Raw genomic sequence first — 22,995 nt, 5'->3', positions numbered from 1 at the left:
TAGATGACTTTGATCTTAACTGGTTCTTATCTTCTCGCATCTAAAACCAAACAATCTGACAGAAAAAATTGTCTTTTGGTAGGCATAATTTCCTCACGATAGGCATAATTTCAACAGCTATATTTTGATTTTGGAAGCGTAATAGAGAAATATGACACGTTGCATGGAGAGATTTAGAAGTTAAAAAAACCTCATCATTTATTTGTTGATCAGAAATGGAAGATTCCTGGGTCGACTTGTCAGTAGACATGTTGCTGTCCTAGGGTTTTTCATTATTTATTGTGGACATGCATATGGATGTTATCAGTGACTAGCATGCAATGGAACTGGTATGATCCTATATTCAAAGAATGTGAAGTTTTACAATTTCTTGATATATGAATATATCAGTTGAATATGAATTACTCTTTTGAGTCTCCACATTATTTAATTGTTTTTGTTTGTTTCGGATTTATCATAATAGTGGTAGTAGTAGCTGTAGTAATAATAGCTGTGGTAGTAGTTGTAGCAGCAGTGGTAGTAGCTGTGTTAGTTGTTGTAGCAGCAGTAGTAGTAGTAGCAACGGCAATAGTTGTAGCAGTTGTATTACTTGTAGTAGTAGTAGTAGTAGTAGTAGCAATAGTGGTAGTAGTAGTGGTAGTAGTAGTAGCAATGGTAGTAATAGTAATAACTGCAGTAGTAGTAGCAGTGGTAGTAGTTGTTGCAGAAGCAGTAGTAGTAGTAGTAGTAGTAATAGCTGGAGTAGCAGTGGTAGTAAATGTTGCAGCAGTAGTAGTAGCAGCAATGGTAGTAGTAGTTGTAGTAGTAGCGGCAGTAATACGAGTAGTTGTAGTAGTTCTAGCAGCAGTAGTAGTAGCAGTAGTAGTAATAGTAAATCATTGTCATGATTAGTAGTTGAACTGTCATTACAACTAGAACAAAAATATTGTTGATTTTGAATTAGTTACTATTATTATTATTATCATTATTAATATGATAACTGTTGTAAGTATTATTAATTTCCCACTTATGTTTCAGACTCACACAGCTCCCCCTGGTGACAGCTTCGGACTGCAAGGTAAGCATCAGCAAGATTCATCATCACCATCATCTCCATGATTCAAGGGCAACTTCATGATGCTTTATATCATGTTGTATTTGGCAGTATACTCTCTTAGTGATAAGTTCATGGTGTTTTGGGAAAGACTATGCTCTCTCATTTACAATGTCATCATCGCCATCATCATAGCCTGGTACTAAGCATCTTTGGGTCATCCTGGACATGACCAGTGGTGAGACAGTATACTGATAGGTGTCTGGGTCTCTGGTTGTGGTCGTGCTGACACTTGCAGCAGTGGACACTGTAAAGAGGCATCCTTAAGGAGCCAGCTGCTTGTTTCACTTGGTAATGACAAGCTGAAGCATCATCACATCAACAACTACATCAACAACCACATCAACAACTACAACCTCAATCCTAACAGTAACCATCACTTTAATTCAAAACCCTAACTGCAGCAGCTACCAGATAAAAACCCATCCCCAACAGCAGCCTCAGACCTCACACCCAGCAGCAACTCCTAGCCAAATCCTGAACAGCAACCCTAGGCCCCATACCCAACAGCAACTCTAGGCCCCATCCCCAGCAGCAACTCTAGGCCCCATCCCCAGCAGCAACTCCAAGCCAAATCCCGAACAGCAACTCTAGGCCCCATCCCCAGCAGCAACTCCAAGCCAAATCCCGAACAGCAACTCTAGGCCCCATCCCCAGCAGCAACTCTAGGCCCCATCCCCAACAGCAACTCTAGGCCCCATCCCCAACAGCAACTCTAGGCCCCATCCCCAGCAGCAACTCTAGGCCCCATCCCCAGCAGCAAACTCTCTAGGCTCCCATCCCCAACAGCAACTCTAGGCCCCATCCCCAACAGCAACTCCATACCCATCAACAGCAGCAACTCCATACCCATCACCAGCAGCAACTCTAGGCCCCATCCCCAACAGCAACTCTAGGCCCCATCCCTAACAGCAACTCTAGGCCCAATCCCCAACAGCAACTCCTAGGGCCCCATCCCCAGCAGCAACTCTAGGCCCCCATCCCCAACAGCAACTCTAGGCTCCCATCCCTAACAGCAACTCTAGGCCCCATCCCCAACAGCAACTCTAGGCCCCATCCCCAGAACAGCAACTCTAGGCCCCATCCCCAGCAACTCCATACCCATCCCCAACAGCAACCCACTCACCCAAACAGCAGCAGCAACCCCCATCCACAGGGCCCCATCCCCAACAGCAACTCTAGGGCCCCATCCCCAACAGCAACTCTAGGCCCCATCCCCAGCAACCCACCCCCAGCAGCAACTCTAGGCCCCATCCCCAGCAGCAACTCTAGGCCCCATCCCTCAACAGCAACTCAGGGCCCCATCCCCAGCAGCAACTCTAGGCCCCATCCCCAACAGCAACTCCTAGGCCCCATCCCCAACAGCAACTCCAGGCCCCATCCCCAACAGCAACTCCATACCCATCCCCAACAGCAACTCTAGGCCCCATCCCTAACAGCAACTCTAGGGCCCAATCCCCAACAGCAACTCCAGGCCCCATCCCCAACAGCAACTCCATACCCATCCCCAACAGCAACTCCATACCCATCCCTAACAGCAACTCCTAGGCCCCATCCCCAACAGCAATTCTAGGCATCCCCCAGCAACTCACCCAACAGCAACTCCATACCCATCCCCAACAGCAACTCTAGGCCCCATCCCCAACAGCAACTCCAGGCCCCATCCCCAGCAGCAAACTCCAGGCCCCATCCCCAACAGCAACTCCAAGCATACCCATCCCCCAACAGCAACTCTAGGCCCATCCCCAACAGCAACTCCAAACCCATCCCCCAACAGCAACTCCATACCCATCCCCCAACAGCAACTCCATACCCATCCCCAACAGCAACTCCAGGCCCCATCCCCAACAGCAACTCCAAACCCACCCCCCAGCAACAGCAACTCCACCCCAACAGCAACTCCAAACTCACCCCAACAGCAACTCCATACCCATCCCCAACAGCAACTCCAAATACCCATCCCCAACAGCAACTCCAAACTCACCCCAACAGCAACTCCAAACTCACCCCAACAGCAACTCCAAACTCACCCCAACAGCAACTCCAAACTCACCCCAACAGCAACTCCAAACTCACCCCAACAGCAACCCCTACTATCACTTGTTTGATGTCCCATACACCTTAAAACTAACCATGTTGAATTTCATAACACAGACTTTTTCTAGTCCAAATTTGATTTCATGAATTGACAATGACAACTAAATCCAACAGTGGTGTTTTAATTCCTATCCACCCCTGGGAAAGTTTGAAATTTACCAGAAAACCAAAGCCTTACTTTATTTTGTTATCAAAGATAGTGTTCTGGTGTGGAAGTACCCTTATTAGGGTGTTTCTGGTCTTTCATCAGGACGTAATAAGACCTGAAAATTGATTAAGTGGGATGTAAAAAATGCCACTTGAGGCCATAAAGATTGTTTGTTTTTTATTGTTTTGGAAGAATACAAACTATCACGAGGCAAGTGACAGACATCGTAGTTGGACCCTCATTTGGTGCTCCCATGGAGGATCTGCTGACTGTAATTGGTGACTGGATGGTGACGGAGGCAGCAATACTCTCTGTCATTGAAGAAATAGACTTCTTTTGAACACAAAAATAGGTTTAAGCCCCACCAAATAAATCAGTTGTTCTTTTTTACTCATGTGAGGATATGGAAAGGGATTTCTTTTTAAATTACCCTAGAATTTGTTTTTAAAGACTCATGGTAGATTTTATTCAGGGTAGATGTCAGTAATTAGTTTATTCTGATTTTTTAATATTTCCTTTGCTAGGGCTTAGTGACCGTTCATAATATATGGCTAGTGGGGGGTGATGATGATTTTAATGGGGGGTCACCCATTTTGTTCTGGGGAGGTAGGGGGTCATCAATTTTGTATGCATGCACTGGGGAAATCAATTTTGTACATGATAATATTAAAAATTATGCTTAAAAATTATGGGAAGGGGAAGGGATCATTGATTTTGTACATGACATGCAGGGGGGTCTCTTACTTTGTACGCAAATTATTATTATTATTATTGGGGGGTGGGGGGTGATTGTTGTTGTTTCCATTCACATTGTACATGCTTCTCCATAAAAATCATCATCACCCCCTGCCTAGCCATGAATGATGAACGGTCCCTTAGTGTTGGATTATTGTGTGTTTGATTCTCGGCAAACAATTTTTGGATGAGAAGGAGAGATTTTATTCTTATTTGTTTGTAACTGTAAGGAATTTGAAAAATACTGTTATCTTTTGAATGATATGGAAATGATACAGCAAGTCTCAAATTTAGTTTTCCATTAATTTTAATGAAGATATGCATTTACAGTTTGAAAAATCATACTTTGAATGACACAAGTAACATTTCAAATTCATGTTTTTATAATTGAATAAGGCATAAGAAGAATTATCAGAAGAAATTTTTGAAAGGTTGTCATATCTTGCTGTTTTGGTAACAAGAAAATTGAAGTCATCTTTCCTAGATATTGTTTTTTTTAAATGTCAGATCTGTAGTGTATATGTTTATCATTATTTATTTGTTGATTGTTTATTACGTATATTACATGAAAGACACAAATATACAAATATCACATTATTGTAGCAGCAGTTTCAAAGGATTTCAAGCAGAAGAAACTGTTTTTCAACTGTAGCATGCTTCTGATAAAAAAGCATGTTTTATATCCGGTTTGGACTATAATATTCAGGGAGATAAAACGGCATGTCTGGGAAATATCTATTATAGCCTAGCCTCTGTATTATTTATCCTTAATTCATGCAGGCTGAGCTCTGTTATAGGTTACAGTGGGGTTCTGTGAATGCTGATTTCTATTTTGATAAGAGGGCACCCCGTTGTGTTGCTTATTGAAGAAAATAATTCCCTTTCTTCAAGAAAATATTAAAGCATTAAGGCTTGATTATGCCTTGGTTTAATTACCATTTATCAGTGCAATAACTGCCAAGGAGGCCCGTGGATTCCATAGTCTCAGACAAAGTGGTTAACAATTGACTAGGCTGTATTTTGTATACTAGGCGTACCACTGAATGGCCGTTTGGTCTCTGTCCGATTGTCTTAATGACGTTAATTAGCTTGATAAGACTGCCCCCCTGTGGACACAGGCTTTATTGCCCCTTGGAGGAAGGCAGATAAGCTCTTCTGATGGTGAAAAACTCCATTATAATCTGTCACTTGGACCTGTCACTTGAGTTAGAATAGCCTACTGTCTGGCCTGGGATAGGACAAAACCATTTCACGGCTGTCTTGTGCTCCTCAATGTGCAAGAGCGTCAAGACTTGAAGTTAATTGCCTTCATCTTCAAACTTACTTACAGAATACAATTAGAAACCATCCATAGTCACAATATGACATGGCGAGATAATGAACCCTCCTCTTGTCTGGTTCCTGTTCTGGACAGGGACTTCCAAACACAATGGTGTGTTTCGGGGTGCTTACAGACACGATGATGTTACTGAGGGCACTACCACAGAAAATTGCGCTGCTAGGGGCTCCACCTGAAACAGTGATTCCTCTAGGGTTATTACCAAACACCATGGTGCCTCTGGGGTTATTACCACCAAACAGCACTACCAAACAAAATGGTGCCTCTAGTGTTATTACCAAACAAGATGGTGCCTCTAGTGGCACCACCAAACACCATGGTGCCTCTAGTGGCACTACCAAACACCATGGTGCCTCTAGTGGCACTACCAAACACCATGGTGCCTCTAGTGTTATTACCAAACACGATGGTGCCTCTAGTGGCACTACCAAACACCATGGTGCCTCTAGTGGCACTACCAAACACCATGGTGCCTCAGTGGCAAACCATGGTGCCTACTAGTTACTAAACACCATGGTGCCTCTAGTGTTATTACCAAACACCATGGTGCCTCTAGTGTTATTATGGTACTAGTGGCACTACCAAACACATATGGTGCCTCTAGTGGCACTACCAAACAAACACACCATGGTGCTGAGGGCACTACCAAACACCATGGGCCTCTAGTGTTATTACCTCTGGTGTTATTACCAAACACTGGTGCCTCTGAGTGGCAACCAAACACCATGGTGCCCTCTAGTGTTATTGCACTACCAAACACCATGGTGCCCAATTACACCATGGTGCCTCTAGTGTTATTACCAAACACCATGGTGCCTTTAGTGTTATTACCAAACACCATGGTGCCACTGAGGGCACTACCAAACACCATGGTGCCTCTAGTGTTACTACCAAACACCATGGTGCCTCTAGTGTCACTACCAAACACCATGGTGCCTCTAGTGTTATTACCAAACACCATGGTGCCACTGAGGGCACTACCAAACACCATGGTGCCTCTAGTGGCACTACCAAACACCATGGTGCCTCTCTAGTGTGCCACTAGTGGGCCACTGTGGGCACTACCAAACACCATGGTGCCTGTGGCACTACTAAACACCATGGTGCACCTCTGAGGGCACTACCAAACACCATGGTGCCTCTAGTGTCACTACTAAACACCATGTGCCTCTAGTGGCACTACTAAACACCATGGTGCCACTGAGGGCACTACCAAACACCATGGTGTCTCTAGTGGCACTACTTAAGACCATGGTGCCACTGTGGGCACTACCAAACACCATGGTGCCTCTAGTGGCACTACCAAACACCATGGTGCCTCAAGTGGCACTACTAAACACCATGGTGCCACTGAGGGCACTACCAAACACCATGGTGCCTCTAGTGGCACTACCAAACACCATGGTGCCACTAGAGGGCACTATCAAACACCATGGTATTACCAAACACCATGGTGCCTTTAGTGTTATTACCAAACAAGATGGTACCAAACACCATGGTGCCTCTAGTGTTATTACCAAACACCATGGTGCCTCTGTGTTATTGCCTCACCATGGTGCCACTGAGGGCACTATGGTGCCTCATTAACAAACACATGGCACTACCAAACACCATGGTGCCTCTAGTGTCACTACCAAACACCAGTGTTATTACCAAACACCACACCATGTATGGTGCCTCTAGTGTCACTACCAAACACCATGGTGCCTCTAGTGTTATTACCAAACACCATGGTGCCTCTAGTGTTATTACCAAACACCATGGTGCCTCTAGTGTTATTACCAAACACCATGGTGCCTCTAGTGTTATTACCAAACACCATGGTGCCTCTAGTGTTATTACCAAACACCATGGTGCCTCTGGTGTTATTACCAAACACCATGGTGCCTCTGGTGTTATTACCAAACACCATGGTGCCTCTAGGGCAGTACAATGCTGCTGCCAGTGTCACTACAAACACAATGGTGCCACTAGTTGAATGTTCACGGCCATGTGCTTGTCTGTGCAGCATCAGATTCTTGTAAACACTATCAGATCAGATAACATGGAAGGGTTTTCTCTGTGTGTTTCTGCCTGTCTGTCATTGTCTGTCCGTTCATCAGTTAAGGCAGGGCTGGCAGTAGTTGACTGATGGATATGATATTGTATACACAAGGTACCTGGTATCTCAAACACTCACTGTCTGCTGTAATTGATTGTCATTTCATCCGAAGAGTTGGATGTTTATGGGAATATTTCCATATCATACATTGTCTGAAGGAGTTGGATGTTTATGGGAATATTTCCATATCATACATTGTCTGAAGGAAAGGACTGTAACAGAATGGCTAGTATGGGTGATAGGTTATTTGTTTCAGGGTCTGTATGACAGACTAGGGTGATAGTCTTGTCTTATCTGAAGAAGAGCTTCAACATATGAAGTGATGTCAACAGAACAAAAAAATGTTGCAGATGAGGCAAAGTAACCCTCATAAAAATAGAATGAAAGCTGAAAGGTTATGTTGTAGACTGTCTTTTGAATGTATATGTATTGATTTGAAACTGAATAAACCCTAGACTTGCCATGCTAGGCAGAAGGGAAAATATGTGGTTCAGACTTGACATGAGTTTCCACCACAGACTCACTGGATGCAGGGGTATATTTGTTTCAGGGTCTGTATTCCGTCCCATGTCAGGACAGTCCCTGAAGGGGTTGTTGTGTCGGCCCGGGTAGGGTGATAGTCTTACGTTCCATTTCATTTATCTGAAGAAGATTGTATTGAATTTAGTTATATAAGAGCATACACATGTCGGTGTATACAGAAACGAATATGGACCTTTGGGTACAGTTTGTCTGTGTTTAGGGCACATGTCTGTAGTACCTGTGCCGATAACGACCCCTTCAGCCCCAGTTATGATCCCCTGACAACTCAACAATCTGTCATTCAGTGGGTGTCATCAATGACCTGCCTAATTTTGAGGATTCCTTCATCATTCAACAGACATGCCATGATATAACCGAAATACAGAGCAGCATTAAACCATCTCACTGGCTCACAGACCAAGCATTGTTTACATGTTCCATTCCACAACTCATTTCCTGAAACTAAATCTAATTGTTTGAACTTCCCGACTTGCGGTATCACCTGGAGGTCATTATGAGGATACTACAGCTAACGAGACCAAGTTCCAGTTAATCTCTCACCTATCCCTCCCTCTCCCATCCTTGCCCCTTTCCCCCCCACAGTGCTCATCTGAAGCTGATTATCCAGTGGGGGTTTACTGGACAGAACGGCACTTCTATTTAAGCAGCACAACAATCACACAATTGTTGCAACATGTCTATGGCTAGTCTGGGAATCATCTTACACCCTTCAGATCAGACCCATCCTGTGTCTATAATAGAACCACAGTGATCTCATACACATGCTTTTGTCTTGAGTAATAAACTATATGACTTGTTTATGGACTGGACCGATTCCGGAATCATTATAGCATCTTATCTGTCAGTTGTTGCCTTTATTTGTGGGAATGTCTAGATCGTGTTTCATCTAACTTCCTTCCTGCTTGAAAAATCATCGTGGAGATAGAAGTTTCTTGGAAATATTTACCCGTGTAGTTTCAGCCCGATAAAAACGAATCCACTGTACGAATCAGGTCTCTTGTGATTTTATGACAGATATATCGTTGGTAACGAAGGCAGTTGGTTGTAAAATTAGTTTATTTGAAACCAGGACAAAACAAACATTGATGTAATTCCAGATCGTAAGTGATTGTATAACAAGAAACTCAGCATGCAGACTGGACGTTCATGTTCGGTGGAAAGTCAAAAAATCTTTTCGGAAACAAGCGTCTTTTACTGCTTTGAAAATAAATTTGCGGGATGGGCACAACAACAAACACCATCCAGTCTGTTATAAACATGTGACTTATGCTCAGTCATGTGAAGGAATCGAAACTCAGCTGTCAAGACGATCGCAACACTTTCTGCCCATTTCCGTTTTACGACACGGTATAGAGTGGGGTTCCCTCAAGCATGTCAAACTGGGGGTTTAGCTTGTACCAGGACTTGCAGAGCAAGTGCTTGCTCAGAGGAACGGCACAGATATTACATTATTTGGTCTTCAAGTTCATAGTCGGCCTGACAATTATGACCAATATGGCAGCCAGTCTTACACTAGGAGAATACAGGGATCGTCATAAAGCTGTTCATCTCGTAAGAATTAATAAATATGTCCATGATAAGGGCTGATATTCAAATCTTCTTGACCCTTTTCTGGATGATTTAATGTTGATGTTTTATATCGATTGATATCCATGATGAGGGCTACTGTGTAACTGACATTGGCCCATAATATGGGCACATGTAATTAAATAAGGGATTAGTTATTTTGATGACCAATGAATATTTTTCAGAGGTCTTTGACCAAACTTTTTAAAAATCATGATGAGTGCTGTTATGTAAATCACAATGGGCCCTGATATGAATATCAACAATAAACACACACAAACAACTGGGATGCTGAGTATTTTCCCTTAGATTTCTTAAGAGTTAATAAAAACTATTGCATCACGTTTTTGTTTCGATTATGTTTGATCTCTTTCTATGAGAAATTGATCAGAAAATACACATCATGGTATGATGGTGAAAGATTATTGTAGAAATGAGTAGGTCTTGTCAAGTGTCTTTGATGAGGAATTATTGTTATCCCCAGGGTGACTTTAGGTTACCAAGATAACAACTCTCCTATAGTCAACTTCATCAGATGAAGCTGAGAAAGAGATGAGTTTGGCTCAATGCCAACTGCAGCAGTCATTAATATTCCTGATGATTTAAACACTTTATAAATGGCAATGTTGGATGATATTATTTGATTAAAATGTCATATTGTCTATATTTGAAAAAATACATTGTTGGACTTTAATAGTTTATGTATGAAATTCTTTAATTGTATTAATTTAATGAAGTTATCTGTGCCCTGGCAAGTAAGATCTGTTAAGTTTACAAATATTTTAATTGTAAAAATATTTTTGGCATTTTTTGTAGTTGATACATGTTTTGGGAATTTATTCTATTGTAGTAATTTTTAGTTGTTTATGAAATAATTTAGTTGGTAACATTTCTAATGGCTGCATTTTGTGTGGCAATTCTTTAAATGTGTTATTTTTCAGAGTTATTTGTGTATTGGTTACGGAATATTATTAATTAATGAAGTATTATGATTGTTAATTTTGTTCGTGATGTATGTTCAAATAATTGCAAACGAGTATATTAGCAGCTGGTAATAACTTACTAATAAGGTCGACATTATTCATGAAGAGTTTAATTAAGAGAGAGCTGTATATCAAGAAAAGTTCACACGTTAGATAAAGGAAGGAGGTGATATGTTCCTAACTACTTCCTATATATCAATCAGATTATGACTGGTAACAGGAAGGGTTTGCTGTCCATCATCACCACTCCCATCAAATATTATACCTTATTTTATTAATTACAAATACTTTACAAATGTGGGCTAGATTCACAACTACAAGCATAGATCAGTTTAATAGCCACCTTCAGATCTTATTGACCAGTTCATTGCCAATCAAGGGTTAACGACCCCTGAAACCTCGCAAAAAACTAACAAAATATTAACATTCCAAAGGCCACAAAATCTCCTAATGTTGTGCCATGGCGCTAAGGTAAAGGTTTATGACTCTGGCAGGCTTTGGGCACTGAAAAGTTAAATGTCTCAGAACAGGTGAAAGATTTCTTCAGAAGCTGCCCTAAAACATGACACTGGGAAACATATTACCGTACACATGGGTAAATCCAAACATTTCGCTTTGCTTGCAACATAGAGACTTGTCATATTTCATTAAAAAGGGGATTCCTGCATTCTTGTCTGCGATAGAAATCTCTGGCATGGTTTTTCTCTTTTGATTTTAAGGGATAATGAGAATTTATTTTGAAAAATATCTTTCTTTATCTTGTTCTCTTTGAAATTTAGTTTAATCTTTATGTGGGAATGGGAATAGTATTTTTACTTTGAATTATGAAATGATAAAGTAAAACGTCCGAAAAAGTTTTGTGATATTCTTAGAGAGGTGTATATTTGTTATATTCCTTGGTATTCAGACTTTGTCAGGACCTTTGTGTATTGAAACATAAGAGTTGTTGAGTTTTAATGTGTCCCAAGAAATGCCAGTCATAATAATTCCATTATTTTTCATTTTCCTAAAGTTCTAAAGCCATAAAAAAAAATCTTGTACAAGATGGCAAGACCAAAGAAATTCATGTCACCTTTAAAAAATACATATGTATAAAAGAGGTCTGAAATGAAAAATATTTACTTAGATTATCATGTCAAATTCTTTCATATGTGTCGTTCATATTTATCTCCCTCAACCAAAACTGTTGCACGTAGGGTCTGTTTGTTAATATGATATTTATCCTGTATTTAACAAGTGACAACAATCACAGCAGTAGGTGGGTACCTGGTAGGCTGAATGAATACAGGCAGATTTATTTTTCAAGTTTTTTTCCCCCTAGCGAATTGGTCAACAAATAGTAGGTACAAACGAAAATACAGGATTATTTCTTGAACATTATATTCCCCGTTATCTATCATTCGTTAAATCTCTGTCATGCCTGTCCTGTGTTTTCCTGTAATACTGGTCTAGGAGAGACGAACCAGTCAACTACAACAGCGATTCTTTTGCCCAGATGAGACAGCAAGCAGCTCCACCTATGACAGGTTAAGGATTGGCGTATTGTTTGTTCACATTCTTGCCTGCCTGTGTTGAATGTTGTTCGTGCATATCACATCAGAAGACTTGTAGTGAGAGAAAGTTTGGTGGAAAAGAAGGCCAGCGAGTTGACTTTTGCCTTGTCCGGGTCTTCCCTGAAGCGTGGTGAACAGACGACACTAGCAACAGTAGCATGATCAAACACAACTCCCCCTACACCTTTAGGGCAGGAGGACATTTTTCTTCCCTCCTCCCTATCTTAAGGGCAGACGGACACAAGTTTTCCTTCCTCATCCTCCAATCATTTGGGCAGACGGACAAAGCAGAAGTAAACATTCCTTTCTTACTCACTCAATGATTATTGTCCCAATCAACACCTCTATGTCCTAGAGTGTGTGGGGAGATAGAGTACCATAATCGGCCATTAAGGATTAGGGCACCCTCCAGATGAGGATTAACAGTTTTCAGGAGTGGACTAACACAACCTGGGGTCATCATCAATCAAAAGTAAGGTCACATGGCTTTGTGCCTCAACACCGAACACAACCAGATATCTCCCTCACTTTGTTGTGGCCATGTTCTTGTAGGAGGCGAGGTCCTCAAAGTAGTTAAGGTGATGTAATTAATTACCCATTGTCAACCACAATCAGGTATATCATAGGTAGTTTTCTGCTTGTGCGGCTCCGCTCTTTCTTTGATTTGTGGAGTGGAGGCTGGTGGTCATTCATCTCCTGCCCTGAATGAGATCCTTTGATCTGGGTATTGCTTCAGGGCTGCCTTCTTCATCCTCATTGAAACAAATGCCTCCTCACCTTATGTATAGGATTTAATAACAATTATTGCTGGCTTTTGATTAACACTGGTCACTTAATCACTTCCTTGCACTGTTGACATCCCTCTGTACACTTTGTAGTCACAGCATTCAAGAACATACACAGACAGTGAAGCTGAATCTGTTAACTGCAAATTTGGTGTGACAAAAAGCTATTGTGTTGTACTAATATGTACAAAATTCATCAATGTCAAAGGCATTTTGAAATACATTGATACACAGATAACCATTAAAACAACTGAATATTTCTTTCTAAACATTTGGTTTGAACTCTGAAACACTTCATTCATATTTCTTCTTTATTGGAAATCAGACTTAAGATAAAGGTAAATTGATCGAAAGTAGCAAACCATTTAAGTTAGTAAAATACCTGTTCTTGGTCTGATTAAATACCACTTTCAAAGTTTATGAGTTTTTCACCTGAACAATAACATTATTTCTTCTGGGATCACAATGCTTGAATCGTTCTATGATCAGATCCTGCATTAGATGTTAGGTTGATGTCATAAATTAAATTTTGCTCACATTGGAACTAAGTTTAAGAACTTAAGCCATCAGGCAAATGTGTATTTAAGAAGGTTCTTTTTATGTTCCAATTATTTTATTGTTGATTTGTTTTTCTCTCTTGTTTGAGGTTTCAAGTTATAGTACGACTGTATGCAGGTGTTAAATGATGGCTTACTCCGCTGGCTTGTGATGATGATTCAATGAGTGAATCCCTCACAAAGAACATTGTTTGTTTGAAAGACAGTAGATGCATCCACTTCAAGGAACATCTGACAAACGTTTTGATTCAAGATTGATCATGCTTACTACCAATTCTCCAAAGTTTGTTTAAAAAGTAAAGAGGAACGAACTGTGAGATACCAAGTGCCTTTGAAGCGAGACAAGAAAAAAAATGTATTTACAGAATAAAAAGAATTGAAAGTAATGATAAGAGAGCTGGTGTATGCAGAAGTGGGGTTAGTTTCGCACAATGTCTGTCTTCTTGGAGCATCCACCGATTATTTGTTGAACGGGACAGGAAGTTGGGTTTGTTCAAAACCAGGAATTCTTGAACTTGTGTGGAAGCAGAGTGAGACACAGAACTCCGGTCTCTTTTATCTGCCATTCTTCTCTTTGTACTAGGCACCTAATTACCCCCACCCCCCTGCCCTTGTCCCCCACCCCCTGCTTTCTGTGCTGTCTCAGTCATCTCTCACCCACGAGCTACATCTGCAGCAACAGACTAAACTGCCCATCGCAACATCACCGACCATCAGCTTATCATTAAATAGAGATTAAAATAACTGCTAGAGAGCTTGCCTTTGTCACTGTTGATGAACGCTGCAGTGGAATTTTACAAGATTAACTGGCGTGATGAATACTTGAAATGAAGTGTATCGTGTTGTTTCAAATATGGAGCTTATAGACATCTTTACTCTGTATGGTTGAAAACTATGAAACCATATTTGTTCATAATAAAACAGTACTTGCAAAAGAATGTATTCAAACAAAATACAAAAGAACGTTAATTTAAGGGCAAGAAACTCAATTTAGTTTTCTTTATTTTTTGTTTTTCTTATTGTGAACGCACATAATTTTTGAAACTCACAAGTATAGTATTATCACGGAAAGCTGTGTTTTAAGGGCAAATCTGACATAATGTTGGTTCATTTAAGTACAATCTTTATTTAAATGGGGGGTTGTGTTGGTATATGTTGAAGCTTAGTTAAGATGAAATAGTCTTTGATATTGATGAGATGAAATGCTAGTTTTTATTAGCTAACCATTGAAGCTAATTGCTGTTCACACATGGGATCTTGCAACTAATAATTAACTATTACTTGAATCAAAGGATTTGATTAGATATGATAAGTTTACTGTTTCTTTACAACAGCTTCTAATTCATTTTAAACGTTTGAGCAAGGTTAGGTATATAGTGTAAGGATAACATTCCAGAAAGAAATTCAAAATCATTTTCAGGCGTTAGAAATTCTGAAAAACCACAAACTACTTTGTTGATGCTTTCATGAGGTGTTAATTACTATGTTGGTGTATTTTTACAGAAATAGTTCAAAAAGTTGTGCAGAAACTAGTCTTCTCACACTCAGTATGTAAATTTTATGTATTTTAACACCAAACTTATACTTTTTATATTCATTTGTCTTTGTTTTTCTGTATCAAATTGAGACAAAAGGAAACTATGATATATTGGACAAGAGGTACCCATTTTAGGTTTCAATTGTTTTAATGTTTAGATTTGGATGACTTTTTTAATGTAAAAAACAAAAGACAATTATGGCTAAATGATATTGAGATGGTTTCAGGAGAAGAACAGCTCAGAAATCATCCAAGTATGTCATTACCAGGATGTCAAAGAAGTTGAAATGACAAATATTTCTCAACAGAGCATGAGACAAGTTTTTATCAATTAACTTCATATGATCCGTGACAAAGCAGTCTACTTTCAAAAGCAGAGGTCGGCCAATTTTACAGTAAACTGTCATCAAACTATCACAGATCCCTTGTTTATCATCTGATAAATATACTCCAGAATGTTACAAACAACCAAATCTTAAGACCTTTGTCATAAAAAATTGTCTGATCTTGTGAAGACTGAAATTCCCCTTGTAAATGTTCTTGTAAGGAATTTACGAGATATGACAAGTTGAGAGTGTGAATTGCTAGGCTTTTCTCACCCTTCTAAAGTTCAGGCCAATATTGGCCAGTGGTTGTATCTTTTCAAGTGTTTTTATTCTCCTGAAATGAATCCATTACATTTTATTTGGCAACTATTTTTTTATTCTATTATGTTTTATCTCATCAGTTGTCGTGCAACTCAAATAACTGGCCAAGTAATTGGTATAGGGACATTGAAAGTTTATTTGTTTTAATAGAACAATTTCAAAATGCTGTCGGTCTTGGAATATTGCTATATAAATCTAAGTCCCTTGACACTGTCGAGAGCTGTCAGTTAATGCAATTTACAATCTGTTTGTCTATTAGATCAAACAAATATTCTCAATTCTTAGTTTCTTGTGGAATTAAGGCTAACGGTGAACCAACTTTAGATCTATACAATGAAGAATGATAAGAATGCATTTGCTGATACTATATATCATATAAAATTGTTCAAAGTAAACTGATCATTATAAACATCTGCTCTCAATAGTTTTCAATACCTCGAACATATCAAAATATGGAAAGTATAACAGAAATGAAGTATTTTGTACAAATATTTTTGTAGCTGGATGTGGTATAGATGACAGGTGAATTGGGCAATATTGTGAAATATTTTATGATGGAGTACTATATATTTAGTTAGGGTTAATAAGGAATGGTATGCCACTCATCTTTCATGTGGATTTGGCATGACAGACTGAGTGTGTTATTCTATAACATTGTAATTAACTTCATATCAGGTGTTAGGGATTTTAACAAAAATGAAATTAATAGCCTTGAATTTGTTGCTCAAATCGTTATTGGCAGAATAAAACGCTACAACTGGTTCCAGACTGGCTTTTTTCGGGCATCTTTTTCTGCTGACTACAACGTTAATTTGCTTGCTTGTCAATCCACTGTGAAAGAAATAGCAAAAACAGTCAACTTTATGCCAACACTGTACAAATAGAAATTGATAATATTTTGAACAAGATTTTGTTTCTGTCTTTTGTCAAAGGATGTTAGGTTTAGAATATTTTTGTATATTTGACAAATGTCAAACGAGTACGTTATGTGTATGATTGGTGAGAGGAACAGTGCTCATGTTTGGAAAAAGTTTCAACATCAATTTGGGGATGTGAAAATGGGTAGATTATGTAGAGATGTAGAATAAGTCACCATAGGAAGTCTCAAGCGAACCACAAAACAAATATGTCAACTTGGGATCATTTTCCTTTCATTCCCTCACATTATAAGTGTTTTATGCACGTGGTAAGTGCATCTTGAGGAAATTTCCTTGTAATGTTAGATTCCTGTTGAACTTTTTTGACAGGTGCATCCTAATGATGTAGTTTTGAAATAATTTTAATCTTGTTTACAAAACTGTTGCTCCTCTTTAAAGCTGACACAGGGGACACGTAATCATTCGTCCTCAAATTGAATTTGTCTATTCAAAGACTTTTTCTTTTGATTGTATGGAGACAGAAATGACCCATTGATGGCCCTCGGGATGTAAGTGAAGCCGACAAACGTCTACAAACAGGCTCAGTTGACGCAGTAACAGCTTGAAAAAACTCAATAATGAAATTTTGATAACGTGTATAGCGGAAAAAATTGAAAAGAAGCTAATTTTTTCAAATATTTTTTTGTCAAAAATCTGTTTTATCAGTCTTCTATATTCAAGAGGTAGATTTATCTGATTAATGACTTTGGTTACGAGTTTGAATAGTAATTAATAATGACATAGACTTTTCATATATTTGTTTGATGTTTCAATATTTTAAAACATATTTGGAAGCGAGGACTTAGTAAATATTGTAATTTTTCATACTGAATATGTTGGATAGTTATCTCAAACTAGAATTTAATTGTTTTAACATTTTAAAATATATGAGTATTTAATAAATTCAATTGTAATTTTTCATATTGAATATATTGGACAGTTATCTCAAACTTGAGTTTGTTTTAATATTTTACTAGTATTTGGAAATGAAGATTCAATTGTGATTTTTCACATTGAATATGTTGTACAGTTATCTCAAATTGCACTTTTGTTTTAACATTTTATCAAATATTGGGAAGTGAGGATTTAATAAATCAAATTGTAATTTTTCATATTGAACGTGTTGGATAGTTATCTTAAACTGGAGTTAATTGTTTAAGAGCAATAATGTGTGGCACCAGGCCTAGGGCCATGTACTTATATCACAGTAATCCACTCCCTAGTATTTCCTCAGGGATGTAGCAAGCGTGACCAACAAGCCCAAGGGAAGTTTTCATCAAGTTAGAAATGTGGTAATTTACTTGTAATAGGTGTCAGGTTGCAATAAGCTATGCCACATGAGAGTGGGACCTTTGACCTACTGATCTGCGATTGGCTGATTTTTCTATAGGTGCAGTTGAGTCTGGAAGATAGTGAAAGGTGATAACAGACTTTATTACATGATTGAAGAAGGAGAAGGGATTAAAGAATTGGCGCTTTTGACACTTGATTGTAAAATTATTACTTGACCATTAAAAGACGTTTGACATGAAAGAAAGATATAAAACAAGATAACATTGTTGTTGAGATCAGTAGTGAAATTCATATATGATTTAATATTTTTATATTTTGGTTGATAATATAGATATATTTTTTCATAAAGTGATCACTGCTGCGTATGACAGCTGTTGCGTATTACTCACACTTTCCCATCAAACTGGCTCCTTTTCCTGCCCCATCGCCATTAATTAAACATGTGCTTCTGTTTATCATGACTATGATAAGAACACAAAGCCCAATCAGTGACCAGCTTGAATAGGCCTCTTTTGCTTCTTGGCGCTGTAAAGACGATCTCCAAGAGAACAAAGACTACTTATCGGACTGGTATACAGGGAGAGTGCTGTATCTGCGTTTTACCACAGAGAAGGGGGGAGATTTTCACAGACACCTGATCTGGTGGGGTGAGCTAAGACAGGCTTTGTCTTGTTATCGACACTGTGATGGTAATCACAGTGCTCCAGCTTAGCTACAATGGTTGGTGGTAGCACTCCCGGCTCTCAGAGGGTCAGCCTTTTGTTTCGAGGTGATCACTAGAACCCTGTGTTGTCTGATGGAGCCTTTAAGTGAATTATCATCAAACTCATAACACCTATTGTCATTATTACAATGGGGGATATTATCCTTGAGATTATTTTTATAGTGTTATAGATTGGATTGTAAACTTAGATGGTTTAGATACAAAGACTACCGATTTTGTGGAATGATTAAACAATGGAGATATTTATATGTATAAACACACACATACATGGAGTGCTGGTTTTAATTTGGCTCTGAAGACGTAAATGTGTTTGTTAGCTTGGTGATGTTTTTGTGGAGTGTTTTAGGGAATGTAAACTAAAAAGTAAGTTTATTTGTGAGATAAACACCCTGTAGAGAGGAGATTACACAAATGTGTCAATTCCTTGGAAGGAAATCAGCAAAAGTGTCAGCTGAGCTAAATATCTAATTGGCCGAGCTGATATCTACTTCCTATGACTGCTGCAATCTGTTGAATGTGTGAGAATTTTGACAATGTGCTCTCCACATCACAAACCCTCCAACACGTCACGGTTAATTACTGTCAGTATCCGAATTCACAGTTAATTATCACGCCATGAATCACAAGTAACATTTCTCATTATAAATACAAGACTTGTTTACACGAACACAGGAAACCCTAGCCTTAATACAATGAGCAACAGTTGCTAATCTATGCAAAATTGGTAAACACAATCCCACATGACAATGCCCCGTTCTGTCCCTCCCCCCACCTCCCATGGGGCCACCCTCCCAGAGCAACAGTAGCCAGTTAGGTAACTCCATATGGTTTTGATTGCCATGGGCTAATGGCTTCCTTCCTTGCCCGTTGTCTGGGACAAATGGCTATTGTTTTCCCCCTCTGGCTTTTGTCTTTGTGACTCGCTCCGTACAGCAGCAGCAGCAGCAGAGGAGACTGCCCTCGGGAGATAAACAGCGGGCTAGATAGGGCTGGTTGAGGGAGACAGGAACATTAGTACTGTAAACATAGCTGCCTTCACTCCCTCTCTCATTCACGTACAGTTCATTCAGCTACGGCAAGGAGCCACTCTGTCAGTTTATACTCTGCCCTCTGTGTGGATGGACTTGTATGCCGTGAGCCTACACTAGTGTCTAACTGCTTGACAGAACTACCAATGGGTGAGTTGTGTTATATTGTGTAGTCGCGACTCTGGGTTACTTCGTGTTAGGTCACTCGCTTTTTTCAAAATGGGTGAGTGTTTGTTTTAAGCATTGATATTTTCTTGCTGATATATGTATATTTTCTTTGCTTCTGTCTTGTCAAGGTTGGACGTTATGTTAGGGTAAATTGTATTTTTTTGTCAAGTATTTTCAGTGTAAACCTTACAGTTAGGAACACTACAATGTTTACATCCAACTTTGTATGGTATTTTGGTTCCTTCAGAAATTGTTGATTTATTTATTATGAATTATAACACATGTCTGGTGCAATGCATTTTTTCAAAATATAATCTAATATTTCTAATAACAATTATCTATGATGTTGATCCTGTTTATTAACATGTGTATCTATGACACACAATCGCGTCAATACATGGTCCATAACCTCTGCTCGCTATATATAGACACAATGATTAATTTTGAAAACGATGATTAATAATCACAAAGCAAGATAAAAGGGCAGCGAAACAAAAGCGTAGGAAGATAGTTGTGTTGCCTTCACTGAAGTGGGCAACTGCTAGTTGTACGAGCTTCATAACGGATTTCCTGTTCCAATATTACTATAGCAAGATAATGTAGACTGTTGCACGGATAGATGTGTCATTCCTTTGATGTGGGTCTGTTTAGAGGTCACTGGGCAATGGTTATGATGTTAACAACTATTGTTCAAATTTGCATCCTATTTACTAGTGTGCATCCTGAAACTCATTGTGTACCTGTTGATTGTAATGAAGTGATCATGTTTGATGAGGATTGGATATTCAGTAAGTTATAGGAGATTATTTGTCTTTTAATCAATAGTAAATGATTATAGGATAGAGAATATAAAAGGTACATGCTAGTGGGAGGTGAATATTTGATGTTTCTGGGTAAGGATGCTAACAAGATATCACTGTGAATATTGTGTCAGAGTCTATCTGAATGTGCAATAGCTTCACTGTCGAGAGAGAATTAAACACAAATATACCTGTCTGTGTGATACATTTTATGTATTACACTGTGATGAATGCAATAAACACTGTCAAATGTTTGCAGTATCAGACAATATTGAATCTTCCTAAGCATTCTAATTTTGTTATTCAGGTGGAACTTTTCAACAAATTTATTCATCTCTGTAAGATTTTTTACAAATCAGAATTAAATAAAAAAAAGACACGTTCTCAAATTAATGAGTTTTATCATTATTACATTATTGCTCATAGGTATAAACATAGGAATGCTATTTTCAACTTTATGACTTTTATGGGAAGGCAGACATTTTCTTGTTTCATGACAAGCAAAACCCTGAAGTTACTTAAGTGAAAATGAAATAATTAAAGTTGATGTGTCTGGTTGTTATTAGGCTTGAATGTAATATCCCTTTATATTTTGGTTGAGTACATTGTTTCATGTTATTGTTTTTTAATCAACATCAAACCAACCCTGAAAATATTTTCTGTTATTCTTGGCATATTGACAGCGAAATCAATACACATGTAAGGAAATTGGTCTGTTTCAGGCATAGTAAAATACATTATTATACTGGCATACAATGTCAATGCATAATCAACTTTAATACAAATGAGGAAAAAACTACTTTAGCAATAAATATTTACTTGCTTGAGGAAGCATGATGACAGAGTGATAAATGATATTTTGCTGTTTATTTTCTCATGCTGGAATATACAGAACAACAAACTTTGCTTTTTGTGGCCTTTTTCTTAAATAACTGGGGTTATAAATTTGAATATGTCTTTTTGAAGCATTTGAATATGTATAATGCAGATCAAATTTGGTGAGTTGTAATCATATAGAACTTTTCATCAATATATAATGCAAATCAAATTTGGTGAGTTGTAATCATTTAAAACTTTTCATCAATATATAATGCAGTTTACATGTGGTGAGTTTTAATCATATAGAACTCCACATAAATATTATAATGCAGGTTACATTCAGTCAGTTAATCATTTTTAATCTAGAAATATATTAATATGTAATAGAGATAAAATATGTTAATATGTAATGCAGATAGAATCTGGTCAGTTGTAATGTTAATATGTAAATAAGATTTATGTAATCATACAGCAATATGTTAATATGTAATGCATATAAAATTTGGCCAGGTGTAATCATACAGAAATATGTTAATATGTAAAACAGATAAGATTTGGTCAGTTTTAATCATACAGCAATATGTTTATATGTAATACTTATAAAATTTGGTCAGGTGTTGTAATCATGCCAAAATATCTTCAATGTGTTTATATAATACTTATAAAATTTGGTCAGTTGTAATCATGCCAAAATATCTTCATATGTAATACAGATAAAATCTGGTCAGTTGCAATCATAAATACCAGTATATTAATATGTAAAACAGATAAGATTTGGTCAATTTTAATCATGCAGAAATATGTTAATATGTAATGCAGAAAACTTAAGGATGTAAGATTTCAGAGGAGATTATGTGGCTAAAGATCTGGCTGAGAGCATGTTTACTGTTAAGTGTTCAGGAGAGAGACTGTTCAAGTCATCTAGACTGTACAACACTCACACTAAGGCCAACCTGGTGTTGAGGGTGTCGCTGAAGTGATGTAAAGAGGCTGTGTTTCAGCTGCTTTTTGATGGAAAGATGACACATTGAGCAACAAACGCTCAGCTTACAATGCCATGCAGTTATCGTTGTGCTGAAGTTTTTACTGGGAAGTCTTTAAATGTATGCAAAGGCTGTCTGTTTTTACATCTTCAAGATTTACAGTGTGATGTATTCTGCCAAATTTACATGCTGGCTTCAAAGTTAAGATAAATCTCGCAACTAATTTTAAATTTGTGATTTTCTTGTCAAAGTTTTAACTTCTTTTTTGCTTTTAATTTACGAGTTGTTTTAATTACGATGAAAGAAGCGGGATGTTAAAGAAGCAATGCAACAACTGTAGACGTCTCAACACATGGCTTCCGACTCGGTCATAATCATTATGTTCACTTTATCAGAGGTAGCTCACTTATGTATGTATTTGATCGTCAGTTGCTAACCAATGTTATAGGTGACCCATGTCTTCGAGATGTTTTCAGCTCTTTTATGTTAGATGATAGGAAAACACGAGGCAGGGAAAAAGGTGGAGTTGCTTCAGCATCAGAATGCTGGACCCAAAGCATCAAAGACTGTCGAAAATAT

General features: G+C 38.4%; 1 protein-coding gene across 9 annotated transcripts in view; it reads left to right on the top strand.

The window, feature by feature from the left end:
• LOC124275700 (transcription factor SOX-13-like) overlaps positions 1 to 22,995 on the top strand; it is a 262,079-nt gene that overhangs the window by 216,761 nt on the left and 22,323 nt on the right. For all 9 annotated transcript variants that reach the window (XM_046711335.1, XM_046711328.1, XM_046711334.1 and 6 more), the window contains one exon: positions 1,018 to 1,057. In XM_046711335.1, the coding sequence (XP_046567291.1) occupies positions 1,018 to 1,057 (40 nt within the window). The remainder of the gene's footprint in view (positions 1 to 1,017; positions 1,058 to 22,995) is intronic.

The sequence above is a fragment of the Haliotis rubra genome, unplaced genomic scaffold (genome assembly GCF_003918875.1).
Source record: "Haliotis rubra isolate DU_JTF1 unplaced genomic scaffold, ASM391887v1 Scf201, whole genome shotgun sequence".
Lineage (NCBI taxonomy): Eukaryota > Metazoa > Mollusca > Gastropoda > Lepetellida > Haliotidae > Haliotis > Haliotis rubra.
This window is presented reverse-complemented; position numbering and strand designations above follow the sequence as displayed.